The following is a 27064-nucleotide window of genomic DNA, read 5'->3' on the forward strand; positions in this document are numbered from 1 at the left end:
CCTCTTCTAATCTACTGGTATTCAAAAACATCTCAGGCATTTACACACTGCATGAAATACTACTGTACTACCATGGGAAACTAAAGGTAGAATAATACAGGATGATCAAGATCTTGAAACTTTGATTTTGGATTTTTTTCAAATGGTAAGGATGCAAAACATTATTGTACAATATCCTTTAAAAACTCACAATTTTAGCAATTGTACAATTACTCACAATTCAACAACTTCTCTTGCTATTCTTTTAACTCTAAAGGCTGTGCTACTCTCAATTGAAACATCATGTGTGCTAGAAATTTCCTCTCTTTCTGTAGAAGCATTTGGGAAATATATTCTCTCAAAACCCTAAAAGCACTTTGAAGCCATTTCTTTTTTTTGCACACCTCTCATGGGAAATAACATTGATTCAATTTGTATATTCACTACAATAACAATACATTAAGACTGGGCGATTCAAAAAGGACTTCACAACTTTAAAAGCATGTAAGATTTATTTATATAACTTACAGATTTGGTTGAGGTCTCATTTCACAGCAAAACACATGAAGTTTTGTCTTGCATAGTTCATAGTACTGAATTCAGTCACTACTGCTATCACCAATGTTAAAAACAGATGCATTTAATGGTGTAGAACGTGCTCACTGTGTCTTTTGGTTTCATGATTTGCACTTAGCAACTGCAGTTCAAAATATTTTTTATAGAGAGTATGGTACGGAGCCTCCTAATAGGCGTACAAACATTTGTTGAGACAGGTTGTTCTGTTGTACAAACAAAATTATCTGGATACCCACAAAATTAATTATCTGGTCCCTGAAGCTGCTATGGAACAACTTGCAGAAAACTGTTCACGTAGTCCAAAGAAATCAACTCGTGGCGTCAAATCAGATTCATATTCCACAAACGACTGTTTGGCAAGTATTATGTAAACAATTACATTTGAAGCCATACAGACAAACTGTGTTTCAAAGCATTACAGATAATAACAAATTTGCTCAGCTACAGTTTTGTGTGGAAATGATGGATGGAATTCCAGGCAACAATACATTTTTAGACAATGTAATTTTTGATGATGAATCAATGTTTCACATCAGTGTTCACCACTGAACCCTCATGAAACTTTACAGCACATTTGTGATAGCCCTAAAATCAATGGTTTTTGTGCCCTAAGCCAACAAATAACTACAACCTTGAAGGACCAATTGCATGGCCATCTTGCTACCCAGATTTGACCCCACAAAAAAAATTTGTGGGGTTTTATTAAAAATCAGGTTTATGTACCACCTTTGTCTGCTTAAACTAACTTGCTGGCTACAGTCAGGAATGAAATTGACTTCAGGTAGGATGTATGTCACATTACAAATAGAAGTCATATTGAACCAAAGTGAATGTTGGGTGATAAACTTTATGTGTTTTTTCTATGAGATGAGACCTCAATTGAATCTGTAAGTTATCTCAATAAATTTTTATACTCTTTTAAAGATGTGAGGTCCTTTTTGAATCACCCATTATTATGTACAAATAGATATTCTTCTTTACTAATATTTCAACCATTTTAAAACACTAGAAAAAATTGTGCACAAAATCAAGATAATCTTTCACTCAGCAATAAAGTGTAATGAAATGAAGAAAGTAATAAATACGGTTGAACTTAATTGTAAATATTTAAAAACGACTCAATTTGTTAAATAATTTAAATTAACAATCAAGCTGTTTTTACAAAAAGAAAAAGCAGCTGTGTTGGTACCTGCTTTAATAACTAATTTTTATCCTAGAAAATTTAAAGAAAAATTAAAAATATTTCTTCAAAATTTATACTCAGGCTAAGCATTTTCCCATAAAATTATTCATAATTTCCCATGACACGCAGTTATGAAATAGTTCACAACTAATGAGGATGGGAAATAAAATACCTAACATTTCATATAAAAACACAAAGTAATTTTACAGACTGAGAATCACCGACATAAAAAAATGATTAAAAAATTTAAAAGGCAGAGAAATTTTGAAATTTGAAAATGAAAACTTTTTTTCTTTATTTTGTTAGAGAATGCTAGTTAAAATCCTTTCCAATAAAACGGATATCCCAAAATCTGTTCTTGAGATATATAAACATATATTTATAAAACCCAAAATACCACAGAAGATATAATAAAACAGAAATGACATTTATATGAACTTCTTTATTTTACTTTCATTCATTGAATATTTTTCTTAAATTTGAATGCTTTCTTCAGAATATATTTCACACCTTGTATAATATATATTTTTTTTTACACAGGAACAGATGAACCACCCAACAACAGTTACTAATACATGATAATTTTGTAGTACATAAAAAATGCCATGCCGAATCAGGACAAAAACCTAGAACCTCCAAGTGAAATTCAGAGATGCTACCTTTCTGCCACTGAGATCAGTATAAATAATTATTCACAAAAAATGTAACAAACTTTTACAATGTTCTAATGGTGAAAATATAGAAGAAAGTTCATATAAACATAGGTTCAGAAATTCTTTTGAGTGTCAGCTGTAATAATAATATATTTATTATTAATAATATTGTGTGAGCAACTTAAAACCAAACAAAGCCTCCTCAAAATGCATTTATTTAATCACACCTTTAACACTGCTTCTGTCACTACTATTACTAAATACCAGTATGTATGTTACTACTCTATTGGTAGTGTATACTACTACTCTCATCTACTGTCATCAGTTGTAATCTGCTTAGCTTCAGTGAAGTGTAGTTTCATTCTTTAGAGCTGTGTTTTTATAAAATACTTAATTTGATTTTAGAGACGGTTGCTGTAATGAAAGTTGATGACATTCTGGATCTTTTGAAGGAATGCATCAAACATTCGCAAAAAAATTTCCAAATGCCAGTATCCCAGCTAAGAGTAACACATATATAATTTGGTTAAAAAATGGTATAAAGTGGGATCAGTTTCAAATGCAAAACGAAATAGGCAACCTTCCATTAGGTTTCCAGAGGCCTTAGCCAATATTCAAAGAAGAATTTTTGCCAGTTCAAAAAAACTGTAATCACAACAAAGTAGAGTAAAATACAAATCTTGCCATATAAGATTTTTCGTGATTTAAATTTGAAACCTTATCTTTTGCATGATAAGGTTCTCAACTTGAGAACAGGCCAACAGCACAGTCTTAATTATTATTACAATTGGCTTCTCAACGACAAACAAATCTGAGACTTTATGTCAGATGAAACTGGTTACATTTATCTGATCATGTTAATTCGATAACACCAGGTGTATTGGATTACTGAAAATCCTGACCAGATATTTCAGCATCCATTCACTTCTCAATGAGAAAAATTGGTGTATGGTGCGCTGTTTCTGGTAATCATACAGTGGGGCCAACATTTTTTCACTGGTCTGTCAGTGTAGAAGTGTACTCTACCGCTTTTTAAGAACTCTACACTCTGTTACATTATGAAAAAGAATACAGCTGCTTCCAACAAGATGGAGCAATTTAACAAATATCAATCAACTCAGCATAGGTTCATGTGACTTTTACAGAAAAACAAACAGTTAGTAGAGAGTGATGGTCTGAAATTTTTCCTTTGAGTCTATTTTAAATACACAAGAAATCGACAGTACTCACTTTTGCAAAAGATGACTCAATATGATCAAACACTGAAGTGCACCACTGTACAGGGACATTCATTTCAAAAGTTTTTTTGTAAAAATTCAGTTGATACTAAAGTAAACTTTTAATACTATAAATAAAAAATTTCATTTAAGTTTTTATTTTATCATTTCATTCATAAATGTGGTTTGGTTTTAAATTGCTCACTCCGTATACACCAGGTTGCTGAAAAGTAACTTACACCGCTCTGTAACTTTTTTATAATTGAGATAACTGGATGAGGGATGTGGGGGGCAACTCAAAACTTTCAAATGGAATTAATGGTCATTTGATATATCATTTTAAAGAGCTCAATGAGACAATAAAAATGGTGCAATTAAAACTAAATTCTGATAGCCCAAGCCAAAATGGTGGCTAACAATGTGTTTGTTTCAGATTGTATTCTCCCTTTTAATTATTTTTATTATTGGAGCTATTTCAATTCTCTCTTTGTAAATCATCTCTGATAAGAGAGGCAAACTCAGTAAGGCCCAATTTAGAGTATTAGACCTTCGGGTGGGAGGGGAGCTCAAAAATTTTAAATGGGACATGTGGTCATGTGATAACTTGTTTTAAATTAAAGGTCTTTGTAAGACAAGCAAAATGATATGAAAAACCCACAAATATCATTACTAATAGAAATTGAAAAAGAATTATTAAAATTTCTCATATACTTTTAATTAAACTTAATCTTGACTTTCAAAATAATTAAGTAATAATTAAGTAATAAATTTATTCATTTTTTAACATTAAAATTTTATTTCACAAGAAAATTTTAAGAAAGTAATCTTATGTCATAAGTTGGCAATGTAACAGCTGATCAACATAAAGTAACTTACATTTTTCAAGTTACTCATTGTTGATTTTCTGACAGTTAGCTTACAGATGTTGAAGTGTAACTGGATGAAGTTTTTACTTTTGTATGAAATTTTGTGTTTCATTATTAGTAAGCTTACAACAGTTTAAATTACAAAGGTCAAAAATAAAAATAAGAAATCAAAATTTAAAAAAATAATAATTTACATTAAAATAGATTAACCTGAGTTAGAAACCAGTTTTTTTTAACTTAATACAAAACAATGGTTTATCAATTCTAGAAAGAGTAAAAATGGAATTTTTATTAGGAGAAATAAAAACATACAAAGGAACAGCTAAAACATTTAATGCACAGCATCCTATCCTAATCATATAATTTCCAGGATCGCAGTCACAAATTTAATAGAAACATTTCAACACACTGGTAGTGTTTTAGATGATAAAAACCTGGCCGATCCAGTACAGATGAAGTTATTGAAGGAATAATATTAGCAGAAATCTCAATTACTAACCAGACAAGATTCAATTAGTATAAGAACTAATTGAAGATGATTTTAATAGGTTTGAATTCAGTGAAACTTTGGCACAGAGATTAACACCAAGAACTACTTTTTACTTCAACATATTGTTCGCTGATGAAGCCTCATTTATTTTATATGGGCTGTTAACAGACATAATAGATGGTACTGGTCCCAAGAATACCTTCACTGGTACCATGAAAGTCATATCCAGCAACCAGAGTGACTGAATGTATAGACTGGAAGAATAGGTGACATTTCTTGGTCCATCTGTCATTAATGGTAACTTAGATAGTGACATGTAGTATTCTTTGCGAAATGAGCAGATAATTCTAGCTCTTAACAATTTAATTGAGTTAGCTCGTATACTAAACGGACAAGCTTTATTCATGTAAGAAGATGTGTTTACCAATTCCCCATGGTGCTCCTATTCCCATGCACTACACTTACAATGTGAAAAGTGCATTGAACCACCAGTTTCCAAATTGTTGAATAGGTCGTGGTAGTACTGAATGGCCAGCCAGGTCCCTTGGAGATAAAATGTAGGAAGATTCACCAGAAACTTTTCACAATGTACGAGAAGCCTTTAGAGCAGCATCTGAATTACTTCATGGAGGAACAGGGTGGGTAGTTTGAACATTTACTACGAGATGAGAAGCAATAACAATTTTTAACTGAAATAATATTAGAGAGATTTTTAATTGACACAATATTAAGACTTTTTAAATAAAAGATAAAATTAATTAAAGATGAAAAAGTAATTTAATAGCAAACTGATATATACCTAAATTAAACAAAATTGTAAATAAAATTATAAAGTATATGAAAAATTTTAATAATTAATTTTTTCAATATTTAATTAAATGATAATTGTGGTCGCCATTTTAGTTCAAATAATCAGAATTTAATTTTTTTGATACCATATCGTTTGTCTTGCAAAGACATTTAAAACAATCACATGATCAATGTCCCATTTAACATTTTTAAGTCACCCCCCCTCCACTCAGCTACCTGCTCCTGCCCTTCTGAAGGCCAAATATTCTAGATTGGGGCTTATTGAGTTAGCTTCTCATACTGAAGAAGACTTGTAAAGAAAGAATCGGGATAACTCAAATAACAAAAAAATTAAAGGGGAGCATCATACAACTGTAATTCTAGCTATCTGAAACAAACACACTGTTGGTTGCCATTTTGGCTTGGACAATCAGAATTTAGTTTTAATTGTATCATTTTTCTCATCCCATCAAGCTCTTTAAAATGATATATCAAATGATCATTGGTCCCATTTGAGATTTTTGAGTTGCCCCCCACCTACCCCTGCCAGTCAAAATTCAAACAGTTCATAGGGATCCTAATTTGAGGAAATATGAGGACCATCCACGTTGTACTGCGCCTGTGGGTGTCCGTGCACGACGTTTGCTGCGGCGTATGAATGTTGGCACTCCCCCGTTACTTCCATCATGTCCGTGATCGAATCCCCCATGGAAAATAAACCATGTAGATTTTAAGTTTGATCTTACAAGGTATGATAAAAGATCAACGCCTCCTATTGTTTTCCAGAAGATGTTTCAGTTTCTCCTCACCAAGTCGAACCAAGATGTGGTGGTATACACTGATGGGTCAAAACATTACAGTAACGTTGGCTGTGCTTTTGTTTTCGATGAACAGACTTATATGTTTGGCCTACTGGGTTACTTCCAAGGATTTAATATACTCATATATGTTTTTCTGTAAGGAGAGTTTTTTTAATAATTTTAACCTTTATTTTCGATTTGATTTTTAGTTCTATGTGTTTAATTTTACTATCCGAGGAGGGGATTTTTGCACAAGCCATCATAGTTGGGTAAGTTTTTATACTTTCTTTATTCTATTATTTTAGCTTTAATATTATATCAACTTTGTCTGTGGTATTAGTTTTGGGTTTTGTTTTCCCTTCTTGTCTTGTTTTAGTAAATTTTTATTGTATGGTTAGTATTGAGTTTACATCCTGTGTTGTTTATTATTTTGAAGTTATTTTACCCTTCAGTAATAACTACTTCAATAATAACTGGGCGATGATAACGCCCAGGCGTTTTTCGCCCACAAACAACAAAAAAAAAATTCTACAGTGAAATACACTTTCACTGAAGTACCCCCTCCGTACAAAGGATAACTACATCCAGTTATCTCAATTATAAAAAATGTTGTAGGGTGGTGTAAGTTAATTTTCAGCCACCCAGATAAGTTGAAATATATATAGGTAAAGTGCACTTTTGACCCAGTAACCTGCCTTTAATGCATTTTAAACAGAATAATTACTTTATTATTAACTTTATAACTTGATTAGATCATTACTTCTAGTATCCAGATATTTAAAACACAATTAAAAAGCTTTCACTGTTTCTAAACTATTAAATACTTCAAAATAAGCACAATACAAATGAAATGCAGTAAAGACTAAAATGAAAAGCATTAAATTTTAACATGTACTTAATTACAAAAATAACTTACATGTTAAATGCCACCACAAAATAAAAACTCAATTGTTCTTCAAAAAATAATGAATCTGTAGGAATACACGAACTCAGTCATAATGTTCTTTCAATTATACTCAGTTGGTTGAAAATAAAACAGATTTTGAATAACAAAAATACATTTTAAAAAATATAATAATAATAAATAAATGCAGAGTTCTGAGATTTTCAATGATTACTAATCTGTAATTGTGTCCTTCACCGTAGTATTTTATCACATAAGCAACTGAAATTTATATTATTACATCTAAATTTAAAAAAAAAAACATTAGTAATACACAAACGATAAGATACATTTTGATTTGTCAAAAGATGTTCATAACTCTGGGAACCGTGCTCAGAATTCTTCATTTTGAAATTTCTTGTTAATGCTAAATCAAACTTTTTCTGTTAATTTACAAAACTGTCAACAATTTTTCAACATGAAACTGGTATTTAACGCCTTCAATAAATATGTTTTTATAACTTCTGCCAACTCAAATAATTTCTCTTATGTCAAATAGGTACTCAAAAAAAAAAAAAAAACACCTACAATTTTTTTACAAAGGTGGCAGATGGAAAATACAATATTTATGTGAAGCACCACATGTGTTAATATTAACTGAAATTAATGAATTGGAGTCTTGTAAGCAGTATACTTTTATGTGATTGTAACTGTTTAAAGATAAATAGAATAAAATAGCAGTTTGGACTGTATACCAAACTTATCAACAGATATATGATACACAACTAAATAACTTGATCCACCAAGTACAGAATAAAATTAAATTAGGTAGGATGATGATACTTACCTTATATCATAATATATACACTAGAGTACTGTCACAATTTTCTCGCATCTTCAGTTGATCCAATCTTTTAATTGTTAAATAGATTAAACTAAAAATTCATTGTTAATTTTTAGTTTAATCTATTTAAAATCCTACACGGTAATATAATATTGGCTAGCCAAATCACACACACATATTCATTCTTTTTTTAACATATTTATCAATTTTAACTTTTAATTAATATTTTTATTATTTGATGACATATTTTTATATATGGGATTTTTAACTTACACTTTTAATTTTGATTTTAAATGTTCAATTTTAAATTTAAAAGGAAAAAAAAATTAATTTTAATTCCATTTTGATTTGAATTGATTTCAAAGTTTATATACAAAGTTTTAATAAGTTTTGTTTTATTGTATTTATCAATATTTTATTTTGTTAATGTTTGTGTATTTTTAATATGTCATTTTATATGAACAATTAAAAGAATGGATCAACTGAAGATGCGAGAAAATCGTGAAAGTACTCTTTTGTATATATAATGATATAAGGAAAGTGTCATCCTACCTAATTTAATTTTATTCTGTGCTTGGTGGATCAAGTTATTTATTTATATTTGTATAATAGTATAGAGGAATATGAGTCTTAAAATTGGCTTTAAAAAAAATATAAAAAAATGTTTTTGATAAATACGAATTCTAACACATACTGTTATCACAGATAACAGTAAGATAATATACCTAATGCAGCCACTTTTTAAAGGGCCATAGACAGCTGCATCTGTTATTTCAAGTATAACATTATACTTCAGCAATACTTAAAAGGCTAAAGAATGGCAAACTGATGATTTCTTGTTTATTCTATAGCCAATTCCAACCATCTACGCTAAACTAAATGAAAGTACAAGATATTCAGAAAGAAAGATAATTTAAAAACAGGGACAGTGACTAAAAAGAAACCTACAAAACAGTCATACGAACAAGACTGTAGCAATACCTTTTTCTGTTTAAGCCAACACTTTGTCAACAATTTTACCTTTCAACTTAGACTTTGTTTTTACCAATTTCTCCTTGTCTTAGCTCTAATAACAGTTAAAAATAAGCATATTTTTAAGAACATAAATGTAAACTCTATGTTTGTTTTAATTCTTAATCAGTTTGTGTTGAACATTAGTATTGCTTAAGCACAAACAAATAAGTAGCAGCAACAAACACACCAAGCAACAGATAAGCTCTTCAAAGATAGAGAGAGATATCCAGTTAACAATCACACATAAAAACAGGTAAAAAAAAAGGGTTGGATGACAAGAGCATGTTTGATAATCCAATAACACAGTCACATTAATCTATTACAATACTTAATGATACGTTAAACATATAAATTTATAAATGTTTTATAAACATTTAAAACGCAATAATAATAATAATAACTGACAATTCATTTCACCAATATTCACTTATTTAATTTAAAAAAATTTACATAACAATATTATTTACTCATTACAAAATAAATTACATCAGAGAAACAATTGCAATAATAAAATAAATATTAATAATAGAATAAAACAAACACCAATAAACAACTTCTGCCAATCATCAAATACATATCTACAATGAAAAATATAAAAATAAATATATAATTATATAATTTTTAATAAGAAACAGAAAAAACATACAGTTCCATAAAAATGATTGATAAATAATGACATTTAAGCAAATATTTCATAACATTCTCTAATAAAACGTAAAAATCGTAGGATTAAATTAAAAATAATATAACGATGCTGAGATACCTTCTTTAACCATACTGATAAAGACAATGACAACACCATAACAGCTGTTAACAATTTAAAAATTCTTTCAAACCACAACAATCTAGTCTGTCGTGATCTTGCATAACATAATGTACTTTCTTGTTCTTTAAGTATATATTTCCTAATGCCATAAACATATCCTTCAATAAAATGCTGCCAATCTATTTGTGTTACATCAAAGAAAAATTCCTTTCTATCTAATGGATGAAGCAAACGATTCAGCATTTGAACATTATAATCTAAAAACAGCCATTCATTCAGACCAAAATACTGTAATTTTGATAATTCTTCGCTTAATTTTCTATGCATTTCATAGTAGCATGGTTTTTTACCGATCATAAACAAAACAAAATCACAAGTTATTGCTGGTATTATATGTAAAATGATATCAGAAATATAGCTTGCATATCGATTATTGTAACATGAAACCTTAGGTTTTAGTAGCAGTTGTGTAGTTGGGAATTTAAGCATAGCTTCAATTGACAGTTGAATGAAATTTCCCCAAGATATAGGATTCAACTGTCCCGAACAGCAATTGTAAACGATCACTTCATCCGGTTTAGAAAGGGCAGTTTGCCATGCGGCACATATTAATAAATTTACAACTACATCAACAGGTATCAAATCAACTCTTTTTTCTTTATGAACAAGAACTGATCTTAGACATCCACGACCAAAGACAGCAATTATTTTATTCGGTCCATTCCAGTTATCGACCCAACCTGGAGAAGGCTCAATCAATGATGATAAGACAACTGAAGGACGTACAATAGCAGTCGGTAACTTGCCATGTTCAGTTAAGATTATATGTTCAGCCAAAGCTTTTGTAAATGTATAAGTGTTTGGATGTTTCCCCAAAAGTTTTGGAGTGATAACTTTTAATAAATTATCTTCCATACAATCAACACACTGTATAATCTGCTCAGGTTTGAAAGGCGGTGGATAAATTACTTCAGTAACTTCACCTCTGTCACAATTAGAAAAAGCAGTCGACACATGTATTAGAGCAACTAAATGCGTCATACTATGGCACAATTCAATAAGACGCTGCGTTCCAAGAACATTTATTGAAACAGAATCTTTTAATGTTTCATCAAATTTGACAGTTGCAGCTAAGTGAAAAACAACAGACACAGTTTCATACAGAACTTTTTGATCATCAATACTTATTCCAAGCTTAGGTTGTGAAACATCTCCACTTATTGGAATAATTTTATTTAGTACTAGAGGATCATTAGTTTTTAACTTACTGAAGAAAGTTCTGTTTGTCAGTTTAGATAATCGTGCATCTACACTTTCACCTCGTTTAGGTCTCATTAACAAAAACACATATTTTATACCAGGACAAGACTTGAGTAACTTATAAACTAAAACTTTACCCATAAATCCAGTCCCACCAGTTATAAATATACATCGATTTTTATAAAACTCTGATACTGATGTATAATTGTTATATTCTCTTGGTAATACACTTGAAAACATTTTCAAAATTCAAGTTAAGTAAATAATGATAAATTAGCAAATATTAATAAATTATCACAGATATGGTTAATAAGATTAAAAGCTTCAATATAAGTATTTCAAAGAACATAAAACTGGTTCTATTTAATAAGAATTGATTTAACAGTAACAAATGTCAAGTAAAATTAATAATATATGCAAAAAACAATCGATAAAATAAAATCCTTATATCATGTAAACAATTAATTTATCATAAAATGAAACTAAACAGAGTTTAGCTGAAAATTAGTAACACAATAAGACTGGCTACACAGATTTCACCAACGTTAAACAAGTTTATAAAAGTCTACTTATGTTTCCTTCAATCACCAACAGATTGTGATGTAAATAATTATGTACAATGTACTGTCATCAATGATATAATTAAATATGATCAGAGACTTAATGAGAAAATCAGTGAAAAGTATATTAAACAGTAAATCACATAAATATCAGACCAGTATTAGATTTCCAAAAACATAATCCAAGTATCGAAGTCTCTTGGTCAAATGCTGGACAAAAAGAAACATTTCATAATAAAATTTTTATTAACACAAAAATATATATATATTTTATAATATTACAATGGAATTGAAATAAAAACTATGAAACCAGGCAAGAAACTGCAACAAAGTTGGAAAAATGTTGCACGTAATATTTTCTGAATATGGTACTTAACACCAATTACTACTACTGTCAAGACAAGTAGATAGTTCATTACAACTGCTTTTAATTCACTTAAGACATCAATTTCCAACATTCCATTTCAAAAACAATATAACAGGAAAGAAGAAAAGATCCTTGTACGTAGTTAATTTTGTTCTTTGAGTAAAAAATAAGTTAGAAAAAGATTAAAGTTCTAATAAATAAGCTCATTGAATTAATTAATATATGCCTATATACATAATACATTTTACACCTATAAGAGTGTTACAGTAAGAAATAACACTATTGCAGGTGAATTTGGAGGTAAAGAAAAAAAAACCAGTCATATAAACATAAAAGGGACATTCAATAATTAATGAGACAATTTGATGTAAACAAAAATGGTTCATTCAATGACAATGAAACTTTTGCAGTGTGGAAGTTTTGACTTCCACTGCAAAATTGTATAAATGATGTTATTCGCAGACAGGTGTGTAATTAATATTACACAAACTAGCAATTGGGAAATTTTGATAAATTTCCCAACTGCTAGTTTGTGTAATATTAATGTTGGAACTAAGCTTCCAATCATTCATATCATGCTGAATTACCACAAAAACATGTTCAAGATGGGTTCTAAGACAGTTAACTAAAGCCTATAAAGACACTGATTTGCATTTGTTCTGAGTTCAATAACAGTTTGAATCAGAAGGTTACTTTCTAGATCATACAGTAACATGTTATAAAACATGGATACACCAAACAGCAAAGTCTTGTGTGAAAACAATTGGATTCGCCCACCACAAAAATATTCAAAACTTACGCATCAGCTAGTAAAGTGATGTCGATGGGTCTTCTGGGACTCATAAGATTCAATTTTTAGTGACTACATAATAGTATACAGAATAACAGTGAGTACTATACTAACATGCTCCAACAGAAAGTGAAACCTGCGATAAGGTAAAAACATCAGGGCACTCTCTCAAAAGCTATGATTCCTTTGCATGACAACGCATATCCCCACATCACTCAGAGAACAGGAGAAATTGGGCTGGGATGTGTTGCCACATCCTCCTCACAGCCCAGACCTCGCCCCATCTGATTTTCATTTGATCGGCCCGCTCAAAGACTTTTTATATATCAAGAAGTTCGTAGACAACAAAACGGTCAAAAAAAGTAGTACACGAATGGTTCAAATAGCATGGTATTCTACACTGCAAGAATTAGAAAGCTCACAGAATGGTAGGACAAATGTCTAAATGTTGCTGGAGACTATGTTAAAAAGTAATGTAGGTCTCATTAATTAATGAACGTCCCTCATAGATCTGGAAATGGTTTGTTCGTTTTCAAATTACGACTACCAAAATATTTTGTCTTGATTTCTGCTCCAAGAGTAAAATGAAGCTGTATTGAAATTCTTGAGAGCCAAATTTAATGAATTTGTTATTTATCTCAAAAGTAGAATAAAGCAAGTCTCAGAATTGTATTTCTCTAGTAGTTTTCAAGAAAACTTTCATAAAGCCCAAAAATTTGAAGTCAGAAAACATGCTTTTTTAAATTTATTACAAATTGAACTTATTAAATTTATATATGAATATATACATTTATTTTTGAATAATTAATTCACCAAATAATTTCTAAGCTTGTGCATGGACATACAAAATTTCCATTTTGTATAGCATATGAAAAATGCCAATGCCTGGCCAGGATTCAAACGCTGGACCTCCAAATGAAAGGTCGAGATGCTACCGCTCCACCATAGTCAGTAAACAAACAAGTCTCAGAAATTTAACTTTAATTAAAACAAAACAAAAGATAAATTACTAGAGAAAAATCAGCTTTTAATTTAATATAGATTTTGTTTTATTAACAAAAAAAACAGGTAATGATAAAATAGTTTCATTTAATCTTTATTACTTTGACCAACATCATGTTGACATCACTGACTCTAATATCAGCATTTTGTTTCAATATGTTGAAATACTGAATCTTATTTGAATGCAATCCTTTGTTTACTGAAGTTATGAATACACAAGTTGTCTGAACTGAATTTTTTTTATAATTTTGGTTCAAATATATTTAATCATGTTTAAAACTTAAATTTGTGTTTATAAGAACTACATTTCTGTTTCAGTTGTGTTTTAAAAAAAAACCTCACTTTCACCTTTTCAGAGATATGAAAGTAATCCATAAACATAATCCATGTATAAAAAATCCATACATGGTTTTTTTTTTACTGAAAATGCTAAAGCATTGGCAGAATACTAACCTGTATATGATAGGCATGGAGTTTCTGATAAAAATGTATAATTACATTTTTAATAATATGGCGAGAGAGTAATATTCTTCCTAGTCTCACAATCTACCTGATCATGAAGCTTAAGTTGAAAATATTCTTCAAATGGTTGAATACATTCCATAAGTTTGTAACTGTACTATAACCTGTAACTGCACTTAAAATTCTACATAGAATCTTGGAGGCGAGAGTAAGAGGAATAGTTTAAGAGAATCTGTAGCAAGAGCAGAGCATGTTCAAACCACACAGGCCAACACAAGACAATTTGTATTTGTTGAGAACAATATTGCAACAAAATACTGATAAAAAAGATTAACTATCTGGCATTTTTGGGTTTAAAGATAACGTTTGATCTTGCTCAATAAGTATTTTTGGGAAGCAATGGCTGCCAAAAATATATATGGTAGCCTGATACACAAACAAAGAGTGCAAAATATGAAACAGCAGAAGAAACCATAGAGCTAAATGATAAAGCATTTGGCCTTTAAATAAGAGGCCTAAAACACACACATCTCGAGCATGCGTTTAGCCCTACGTTCTCTGTGATGGAATAGATATACAAAATAATAGATACAAAAAACAAGAATTGGGTACTACACTATGCAATACATATACTACCAGACTATTGTTTTCAGATGAAATAATATTGAAAGCAGATACTGAAGAAGATTACATAATGGAGTAGTCTATGAATTGGAAAGGAAGGAATTGAATTTTTTTTAAAAATTAGTAAAACCATTGTTTTACAAATTCTTTTTTTAATCAAATTTTCATTGAAATCTCTAGAAAAAAGGAGAACTGTTGTTAATACATATTTAAGGATGAAATACTTGAACTGGTTAATAGCTTGTATTTATCTTAGTAAAGTATTTGGTGAGGATGAGAAGAAGAAAAATTACTAATAGAATGGGGAAACCCAACAATATATACTACCAAATAAATAATACTGGTTGGTTAAAAGTGCTGAATGTGGAAACTAAAACAGGTTTTAAACATTCAGTTCAGTCCCAGTGCTGTTAAATGGAAGTGAGAGCTGGCTGTTACTAGCAGAGTAACAATTACAGAAATGAGACTGAATAAGGAGCTAAAGGATTTGAGAACAGCTGGGACAAAATGTTTTGAGGACTGGAGAAGAGTAGCTGAAATGGTTTAGTTATGTTCTAAGGATGGAAATGGTAGAAACAGTTCATGGATATCAGAACAAAAAGGGGAAAACAATGAGGCAGACAAAAAGTAATATATGAAAGCAGAATCAAAGAGCTGAGAGAGAAAGAGAAATGGAAGAACTGGCTTGTGACAACCCTGACACTGTAAATGGTAAAATGAGAAATCTCCAGGCAGACACAACTGTACTTAACACAAAATAAATAGTTAACATTTTTAATATACACTAACATCAATGGTATGAGTACTGAAGACAAAAAGGATTTTCTATGACACTGAAATCCTGATAATCAAATAACCACAAATAAGTTTAGGCTACATGTTAGGAACAAATCCAAAAACAATTTCAATAGTTTTAAACAAGAGAAGAAATAACAAGTAATAATTTCAAAAACTGCTTGTTTTTTTTTTTTACATCACATACAAGCAAATGAAGATATTAAAATATGAACGTACCAATATTTTAGAAAAACAAATGTTTTCAAGAAAAACTTATTACTGTAAAAATTAAGTAGTTAAGAATTCTTGGATTTAAATAATTCTGAGAATAACATGACAGACAAATCAATTCAACTAAAAATGGAAGTTTGATTGATACACTTACAACCACTGCTTCTGGCAGCTTTCATTACAACATATACTTCTGTTCAAAATAAAATGTTAAAACTATTGTTCCTTCAAATATACTATAACAATGACCACTGTAAAAATAACATACAGAAATAAGTGTCAGGAATAAATTGTATTAAGTCTTTATTGTAAGGAATAAAAAAATAACAAGCTTGCATAAATAAATGACATGCCACATGACCAGATCTAAAACCTTTTGATCAAATTTTTTACAGGACCATGTTAGTAATCAGTTCATTTGATATACACAAGTACAAACTAGCTAACAGTATGCTTCTTGTATTTTTCTAACATTCAAACTACATACAAACAGTAACTTAATCTTAAGAAAAACTTTAATAACTTAACACATTATCTTATAAATGTTCAATTTAAAGGAATTTTCAGTTCAATTGTGTTTTTAACCAGTTATTAGATGTTTGAAGATTTATCAGAAGGGAGAAAATTACTATTACACAAAACTCTATAACAATGTTCCATCTTATGCATATAGCAAGAAGTATGCCTTGATGTGTACACTTTGGTACTTACGTATTAACGCCACCGCAGCTACAGCTTTATTTAAAAACAAAGTAGTCAATCGGATTTCGGTGGAAAATTTGCCGATATAGAGTTTAACATAAATAAACAAATATTTATTTTATAATATAATTTAACCAAACATAACCTACGCTTGCTTCGCTCGCTAACCTTGACTAATTAACACGTAATTTTTTAAGTATTTATTTAATAAATTCAGTAATTACAATTATTTATTATTTAAATAATAATTAGTCAAGGTTAGCGAGCGAAACAAGCGTAGGTTAAGTTTAGTTAAATTATATTTAGAAAATAAATAAATATAAATAACCATTTATATTCTGTTTCGGCCCATTTTCCACCAAAATCCGATTGACTACTTTGTTTTTAAATAAAGCTGTAGCTGCGGTGGCGTTAATACGTAAGTACCCACTTTTTCCTTTCCTTTTCCGTATTCTTCCTTCAGCAATTGTACTATACTGCAATGAACTAAATGCAGCAGGTATTACTACACTTTGTTCTAATTCCATCATCTTAATTGCACATTCATTTAAATATAATGAAAACTACAATTAAGAAAAATTACAACATAAACATTATATTGAAAAAAGATACCCTAACTAAAATACTACTGTATTTTAATACAGTAGTAAGTACTATTACTACAGTATTAAGTACTACTATTGACTAAAACTGATACCTGGTCACTGCAAAATAATACCTAGTCACTTAGTAACTTTGAAATTTTATTGTAAAAAAAAAATTCTTTTTCTAACCCAATAAATAATAGAAATACTAAAATAAATGCAGCTATTTTAAAAACTAAGAAATAAAGAACTATATACAATGAGGGAAGCCATTAAATATGTCGGTTAATTTAAGGCTAAAAAAATTAGCAAGAGAAAAAGACATTTATTTAAGTAAAGGCTGGCTGAAGAATTTATCAAATATTTGTAAAGAAGACCAAAAATTAGTCAACCAATACTATCAGGTAATGAAACAAAACTCACTGCATTAACATAGGATTAATCTATAAAAAATGCATACTCCCAGGACAGACTGGTAACAAAAGATGAAGCATCTGCTATTTGACATTTCACTTAATTACTTAGTAAATTCTAAGAGAAAAGAAGAATGCATAATGAACTTCTACACAAAAGAACTACAAGTAACAGATATATGCCATAAATAAGATATATTGACATAAATTACTACCTTCATACTGAATACACCATAGCAAAAAATTCTGGGGTTCTTACTTCCCCCAAACAAAGAAAGTTAGATATGAATTATTATTTGGCCAAAAAAAAAAATAAGAAAGGTTTGAATGAATTAATTAATGAATAGCTAAAGTATATTTAGAATCTGATGGGCTTATAAAAAAAAAAAAAAAGAATATGCTGGTAACAGGAGATTATTTAGTATAAATCAGAGAAAATTGTCATAAACAACTGAGTAATAGAAATTACTATCATTCTAACAAGACTGGGCCATTACAATCATACAACATTAATATTAAAACAAGCTATTTAAAAATTCATTTGTAACAATATGAGGTACGACTTAGCAATAATGATCAAGCTCTGCCACAATGCCAAAAAGGAAAGGTTATGGCAATCATACATTAGGTTTTAGATGACTGGAAAGAAATTGTATAACACTCTGTAAAAGAATAAGTTTTAAAATTTTTACCTCTAATGTCACACAAGATCAAACAAAGGACAACATTCTACAGGAAGAAATAGAAGTAAATACTTCAATGGCAAATCTTCTGACGATAAACAGTATTATACATTTATTTATTAAAAAGATGAGAGTGAATCTTACCGAAACTTAATAATTTTAAAATACATAAAAAAATTTAAAAAACATATTTTAACTACTTTTTTAATTCTCATTGTATTTCACACACATTAAAAAATATATTATAGATATTCTGTTTATACTGAATTGTTATTAAGTTTCAAACGATTTAGTGGAAATGAAAAATGGCATTCAGCAATATTGTGTGGTCATCCAGAAAGTGCTCTATAAGCCCATCATATTCTTACCGTAATATCGTAAGGCAATAGAAATAGTAGATTCTTCAATGACACAGAGCTCAGTTCAAAAGATATAAATTTTATTTTTAAGATACCAAAAATAAATAATGATGGAAAAGAGATACATTTGTTATTGAACAATAAAAATTAAACTGAGCAAAATATTATCTTATTTCAATAATGGTTTTTCTAAAAATAAAAAAAAAGATACAAAATTTTCTTTATATTTCTTTAAGAGTCTACTGAGCACATATTATAATCATACAAATACATATTGGTTTAAAAATAAAAATTTCATTTAGAAAACTAAGCTAGGAAATTTTTTGAAAGCTAGAAAATAAAAAAAAAAAATAGTAAAAAAAGTTCATACAAAAACTTAACATTGATTATATCAAAAGAAAAAAATTTCTTAACCTAAGTTAATACTAATGCTATCAAACACCATATGTTACCCTCCGCTCATCCATATAAACAATCACACAAATGTAGAAAATGAATTACTTTTTTCCCTGATTTAATCTCAAATCACTATAATAAATAATGAATTTAGCATTTTTTGTGGTGATAAGTTTTTGGTTTTACTTGTTTCAGTTTTTTTTGTTTAGAATAAATACATAAGTGATTTTTTAACTCATAATTTACATACAAAGTTGTAATATATAAAGCCTTCTACATTACACAATGTTTATCATCACAGCATCTAAGTGATCTTATTCTATATCTATATTTGACAACAATATTAAAGGTTCTTAACATTTGATTTGTTAAAATAAATTATGCAAACAACAACCTATAAAGTAGTGTTATCATTTTATGTTTACATTTTTACAAACAATAAATTCAAAAATACATGAAAAATGATACCATCATAACCAAAAGTATTGTACAGTCTTTAAAAAAACATTTGAGTATTTAAACCACTATTTTTATTTAATTCTCTACAGAAATTTTAACAACTCAGATGGCCTAATACAGTTCCAATTGAATCTAACATCAATTTCAAAGTAATAAATAAAATACTGCATCAACTATTTTCATGTATTGTATCTTACACAATACCAAATTTTACATTTTTTCCCCTACAACATGTTCAAAACCAAATTTTATCACAGACATTAAAAATTAGAAAAATATTCACAACGATAAGACACATTTTAAACAGTGCGCTACACCTGAAAAAATGAATTTATTTCAACAAAATGGTTAATTAATTTTGTCATACCAAATAAACAGAAGACCTTAACTTCAAAACAAACAAAATAATTATTTTAGGTACAATATACTAAATAAAACTAAACGAAAAACAACAATGAGTACACCAAATCAAAACAAAGTTAAATAATTTATCTTTACTTACATTTAACACCTTCCTTTCAGACATCTTTACGTATTATCTTTAACCCCTGCCTAAGATCTTACTCTTATTGTTTTATTGTAATAAATAAATTTGTAACCAATATAGTTTTCGAATCAAACGTTCATAAGTCGCCGTACATAACCTATCAAACAGCTGATATCGAACCTGAAAATAATAAAATATTAATCGTCCCTTCCTCTAGATAAAATTGAAAATACAGTATAGTAAAATAAAGATATATCTAAATAATGAACAATCTCTAAAAAAAATAGTACCTCCAAAGACTGCTAACAAAATAGCATAATATCACGACTGTAATCACATACCATATTGTTTACTAACCATTACCAACCTTACCCTAGTTGCACAACAAATAAAATAGTATTAAAATATTTCAATTTATGACAAACGTCAAATGTGACATAATTAATAAAAAAATATATAATTTTTATATTTAAAATCAATCAGAATGTTATCAACCACTTAATGCGTCATTCGAAATTGTCTACCGATATCGATGACAGATGATTTAAAAAACCGTAATCGTGCGAATAAACTTTTTCTCCGCCCTCACAACAAATAATTGTAAAAGCTACGTTTACTTTACACTTTATTATAGCCTGGTCACCTGCATATAAGAACACTCAAACTCTTAGATAAGCCGGAACTTGTAGTCCAGTCTGGTATAGCCTGTCCTTTTCAGTGAGTGAATATTCTATCAATTATGATATTCCGGATCAGGTTATACTACCGCCTTCCTTTTCTCAAATAAATAAATACTTTTATGTAGACACTAATTTTCAATTTCTATGCTGACTTAATAATGGATCTTTGATAATATCTGATTAGGAATTTGCAGAATAATTATACTGAAAAAATGCAGGCCTCTATATGATATGCCATGTAACCTATGAACCTTAACTATAAAAGAAAATCTAGGTATTTCATTTACAACTATATTTATAAATAAGTGTATATATAGCAGTTCTTTTTCAGTGTGTATTGTTATTTTATAATATGTTGTTAAGTTGGTCGTCTGTATGAACTAATGTACGTTGACATTTGAGGGTATATGCAAAAAAATCTGGCCTTATGCCCAAAATTACTTTTTTTCTGACAGAAGCACACGTAATGCTTACGTCGATGAGAGCGGTCATCTCTCCCGGCCATCACTGTATGACGTTTCTATGTGACGAGATTCTTCCTATGTAAACCTTTTTACATATACCGCAGTCTATCTTCCTCGCTGTTCATATTGAATGTTAGGCACTACCGTGAATCTCCCAGTTACAGAAATGCAGAATTTCCTTATGTCAAGACTGAATATTACTCTGAAACAAATCCTGAATAAGTAGACTAAAATCCGACGTCATTCTACAAGACTATGTGAAAGAAACGTTGTTGACGAACTAAACTTGAAGTACATGAAATAGTATTACAAGGTACCTAATTGACTCTATGAACTTTAGTTTTTATTAATTTTAAAACTCGACAATATAGATCACTACTCTCTTAATGTAATCAAAACATTAAATCACAGCACCTCTTCACATAATAACATGTACACGAGAAATTGTGATTACTTTTCAAATTCTAGATCTGACTGTTACTACTAATACAAGTATATCAAACATAATTTCAGTGTAAAACCTTGATAAAAGATAATATAAAAAAATACACCTTCCCAACTATTGCTCCTTCTACGTATGAAACACCTGTTTAATGTTATGATCTCGCTGTTCAATAAAGAGAAATGCGATGAAGTAAAACTTATAAATACTAAAAAGTAACAATTTAAATTCTTATATATTCTTAGATTAAAAGGTTAAATCAAAAATAAAATTGTAAAGTACCTTAAATTGTATTTAAAGCTTGATCTTAGACTTAAAACCTAACTACGAAAACAAGACAAACGGAAAGTAAATCCCTATTTCAGTAAACGCTCATTTAAATTTAATATTTTGCCTATACCTCTACAGATTACTCCAACAAAATATCATCAATCAATTTTCAATAAGGAACGACAGAAAAATTAATTAGTAAAAAATAAAAAACTCTTGCTTCTAATGGATAGACATTTTAATTTAAATATTTTATCGCACCGAAAAATTAAAGAAAAGTGATATCATTAATTGTGTCATATTTTTAAATGAGTATTTTTATTTACGATGCCCCTTTCTTAGAAGATATCCTACACAGAAAGTAATTATTCCCTTTAAAGAAAGCATAAGTCCTTGGAGAAAAAAAATTATTCAAGTAACTTTAATGATGATAATTAACGAAATTTGAAAAATACAGTCATTTACAACATTTTTTTAATAAATGTAATTCTTATATCTGTAATCACAGCTGATTGACGACTTCAATGCACCATAATATTTATTTACCGTGAACAGTATTGTTTTCGCTTTTCAGAGTTCGGTGGATACAGGCCGTCCTGAACACATTTGACACCAATATGTGAACACTCGTGTTTTGAGAATGATAAATCGTATGATCATAAACCAAAATGAAATGCTTCATACTTTGCTTGGTTCGCTCGCATTGTCATAGTGCACGAATGGGAGACTAAAAAATATGATGTTATAAAAAAATCTGTAATTAAATCTAATATTTTTATAAAATAGAAACATATGAACTTTGATAAAATAAACCGCATATGATTTTTTTACACAGTGATTACGATTCGGTTTAAAAAAATTCTTTGCCTAATTTAAGATAAATAATGCAATCGGATGTCTGGTTAAAAGCAAACGAAAAATTATAGAAATAGAAAGTTTTTACGTTTGCAATAAAACCAGTTAAATGACTGCTGTCAAAAGAAATCTTTTTCTGTACTGATAAAATACCTTTGAAAAAACTATTAATACAACCCACGTATAAAATATTATTCAATGTAAAATGGAATACCATATCGTAGGCTTTGTAAAATAAATGTTCATTAACTGTTTTTGAACAAATAATTTTAAAAGCATACATGGACTGTATTTTAATTTGAAAAGCCTTGTTTAGTTAACTAAACAAGGGTTGTTTAAGGTAAACAGAGTGTTTACTAAAACAATCCTGCAACAATACCTGTTTTTTCTTGTTAATTCAGAGTAGCCATTAGCTGTTCTAAAAAGTTCTTAAATGATCAGAATAACAATTTCTAGAGATTGAATGACCACAAAGACCAATCGCAGCACTGAAAATCAATGAATGTTAAGTTCAGCAATCTATATTAAGTGAATTTTAATATAGATTTTACTAGATAAAATCTATAAGTATTTTACAACTATACGGATAAATAAGGCACGCATTCTTAAAAGGTCCTCATTCAGAAAACATTGTAGCGATTATCGCTGAAACTGAATAATCGTTAACTGCTTGTTCCCAGCAAATATTACTTGCTGGGTACATTAATGAACACAAATCTTCATAAATAACAAAATTTCAGTTATATTAAAAATAGTGTTTTTATTTATTATTAGAATTATTATAATTTTATTTATTATTTTTTCTCTTTTTTACTTAATGAATTATAAAGTTTAACTGTTAAAAAAATAAATAACAAAAGAAAAAGGCAAAGGACTTGTGAAGTATAAGAAGTGCACAACTCTGAGTCGTACGTAAGGCTGTTGGTTATGGATAAAATGATAAACCGCATTCCTTACAAACCGGGGTTTCTGAACTTTGGAACATCTCAAGGAGTAGTATCCTTAAAATTAAGCAGTTTCCAGTACGATAACTAGCAGTCAATTGCACATATAACAACGTAGTATTCATAGACCAACAAACTTAGATTTAAACTAACAACGTTAGATGTAATTTTTCTGAATGCTTTTGACATTTATTAATGGCTAATGACTGTAGTAGTCGATTCGATGCCACTAGAAATTAAAGAGAGAAAAAACAATCATAAATTTTGTTACCAAAGATACCGAGATTCTAGAATACATTAATTTTATAATTAATTATTATACATGTGTATTTTTGCTAGTTTGGCGGGAATTATACTTTAAAGATAACATTATAAGTATTTATTATTCATAGAGAACCATAGAACATCCTTTGAGCTAAATATTATTATCTTCTGAAATTTTACATTAATTTGACGAATTAACTGATTAGGTATTTATTCTCCGTTCAAACAAATATATATATATTTAAAAAAGATAAATAAATATATATATTTATACATATATTTTAAAAAGAAAATTTTTTATAATTAATAACTAGATTTATTTGATTCTTATTTGAGGTATATAACAGTGGTTATAACCAAAGCTAAACCGAACGAAAAAGTAAATACAGCGAATGCACAACTCCGAGGAATTTTTCATTTGTAATAATATTTCACAAGTACTAATTTAGTTTTTTAAGGTAAAATAATACTTTAATTTCACAGTTAAAATATAATATACTTTATAATAACTGAACTACAGTTTTCCATTCAAAATTTATTGCATTGTGTTTCATTATAATCTACCCTGTTTTGTCTGATCGTCCACCTATTACTACCGATGAATTTAATTTCATAATTTACTACATCGTGATCGAGAAAAATTTGTTTCTGTATACACGTTTCCCGCTAGGCAGACTACTTACTAGTTTACAAAATATTAAAAGCTGTGGCAATTTATTTCGACTTTTTTGTCTACAGTTCCTAAAATGTATAATAAACACGGTACAGTTACTTTTAACTGAATATGTATATCATTCACCAAGGACTTTAATAATTGAATTTCAATTAGCGGCACTGTGTAACGAATGGTAGACAAGATCCTAGACAAAAGAGCTCAAGCTTTTTTTTTAGGGAATTAAATATCAATTTAAAAAACAAATTAAATTAATTATCCATCGTAGATCAAAATGAAATCTGAATTTTTAACCATTAGATTATAATAATCTTTCATTTTCTGCTATAAAAAATTACCTTTTTTGTAATAATAAAGTGAAAGATCAGCATAAGAGCACAGAACATCATTTCTGTGACCTTTGATTTTTATTCAAAATGAAAGTAAATAAGTTAGCTCTTCCAAACTGTTTCTGTTTTGTTCAATGTGATAGGCCATAATATTTCATACCATACACTCGCGTTTAAACTTCGAATTTATGCGATAAATTAATTACCTTATAAAAATAAATAAACAAAAAATATAAGAAGACGATTGAATTTAGTAAAACAAAACCTTGCGGAATGTATTTCTCCCTTAACCTTAATTAAAATCTAGGTTTATGCCTTAACATAAATTATTCCAATGGCTTAAATATACTAATAGTTTAACTTAGGGTATTATTTTACTGCTTGCGATCAAAAGAAACGTTAATTTTATAATAATTATAGCCTATAAATATTCAATGTAAGTTTTTGAATTTGCGATTACTTAAAATAAACATCTCATTGTTTCGATCCCATCGCGATTAATTAAAGTTCGGCCTTCATTTTGGTATAAATATTTTGAAATCAGTTTAGTGTTTACATATTTAAGAATGTGATTGATAAGTATTGTAACGATAACGGATGTAAACAATCTGACATCAGACCCCCCCCCAGTCTTTGTGTCATTCACAAGAATAACAAACATCAATCAAATTCCTGGCTTTTACACCGAAATGCAGCTGATACTTAGCCTACAACTGTTGACACCTTTCATCACATTCCGCGTGTGTTACTCCAATTGGAAAAAAACAAAAAAAATTACAATGAAATTGTAAACCGTATGGTAAGAGTCTCGCAGATATAATTTCTTCAGCTCAAAAAACAAAAATTTCTATAATATAAATAAAATTGTTTTTAACAAAATGATATTAATTTAAATTTTTTAAATGTTATTAATTTATAAATTTGTTTAAAAAAGTACAAATATATGTGTGTACAAATATAAGTGGTAAATATATGTAATAGACAATAGATATAAAATAATAGATAATAACAATGTTTAAGCGTTCCATATAATAACAAAAAAATAGAAAAATTTGTTACAAAACTTTTACCGGCCCGATTTAAGTTATTAAACAACGAAATTGGGCCGGTAAGTGTTTTGTAATAATTTTTTCTATTTTTTGCTTATTATATGGAACGCTTAAAGATTGTTTATTATCTACCATTGTATATCTATTGTCTATTACATATATTTACCATGTATTATTTTTTAACGAAATTGTAAATTAATTGTAGATTTTGATAATAGAAATGTAGTGTCTTACCTTTTTTAATATCAGTATCATTTTGTTAAAAAGCAGTTTTATTTATATTACAAAAATGTCTGTTTTTTGAGCGGAAGAAATGATATCTGCGAGACTTTAGCGTACGGTTTACAATTTCATTGAAATTTTTTTTTAGATATCACTACGTTTTGTTAGTTTATATTCTTTTATTTTTTTATGGATTATTGATTGTTATCTAATGGATTTATTATAAAAATTTATTGCATTTCTAGAACAAAAAATATACATTTTTTGTTAAATTTCTCGGCCATTTTTTTTTAATAGTTATCATACACTTCATACCATATTTTCCCTTTTTTAATAAAACTAGTATAATGATCTTCAAAAATCGAAGATTCGTGATGTAATATTGCACTAATTACTTTGTAAGTGTAACCCTTGATTTTTATCGTATCCGTGGACACACTTTTTATATTATTATTAGATTAATTTTTTTATTTTATTTCTCCACCAGTTAGTTCAAATAGTTCTAATTGCAGAATAAAAATTTTACCAATCGAATTTATTTCTGTTTTACGTAACAAATCTTTGTTGCTACATTTGCAATACTTTCCTACTGTTCGTGTTTTTTGTGTTTTATTACCGGTTATAATCTCTTGTAAACTAATACTTTTGTTTTTTTT

The 27064-nt window shown here is 28.7% G+C and overlaps 1 protein-coding gene across 3 annotated transcripts in view; it reads right to left on the bottom strand.

Annotated features, from left to right (window-relative positions):
- LOC142318873 (putative fatty acyl-CoA reductase CG5065) overlaps nt 1-20932 on the bottom strand; it is a 46859-nt gene extending 25927 nt beyond the window's left edge. The window contains exons 1-3 of one of the 3 annotated variants that reach the window (XM_075355460.1): nt 20574-20932; nt 20232-20396; nt 9708-12090 (exon numbers count right to left, since the gene is read on the bottom strand). In XM_075355460.1, coding sequence (XP_075211575.1) covers nt 9974-11560 — 1587 coding nt within the window. In that variant the 5' untranslated portion in view covers nt 11561-12090; nt 20232-20396; nt 20574-20932 and the 3' untranslated portion in view covers nt 9708-9973. Of the gene's footprint in view, nt 1-9707; nt 12091-20231; nt 20397-20506 lie in introns of those variants that run through there. The other 2 variants (XM_075355458.1, XM_075355461.1) reach the window with 2 other exon arrangements.
- Nucleotides 20933-27064: the final 6132 nt, after the last annotated feature.

The sequence above is a fragment of the Lycorma delicatula genome, chromosome 2, assembly GCF_047948215.1.
Source record: "Lycorma delicatula isolate Av1 chromosome 2, ASM4794821v1, whole genome shotgun sequence".
Taxonomy (NCBI): domain Eukaryota; kingdom Metazoa; phylum Arthropoda; class Insecta; order Hemiptera; family Fulgoridae; genus Lycorma; species Lycorma delicatula.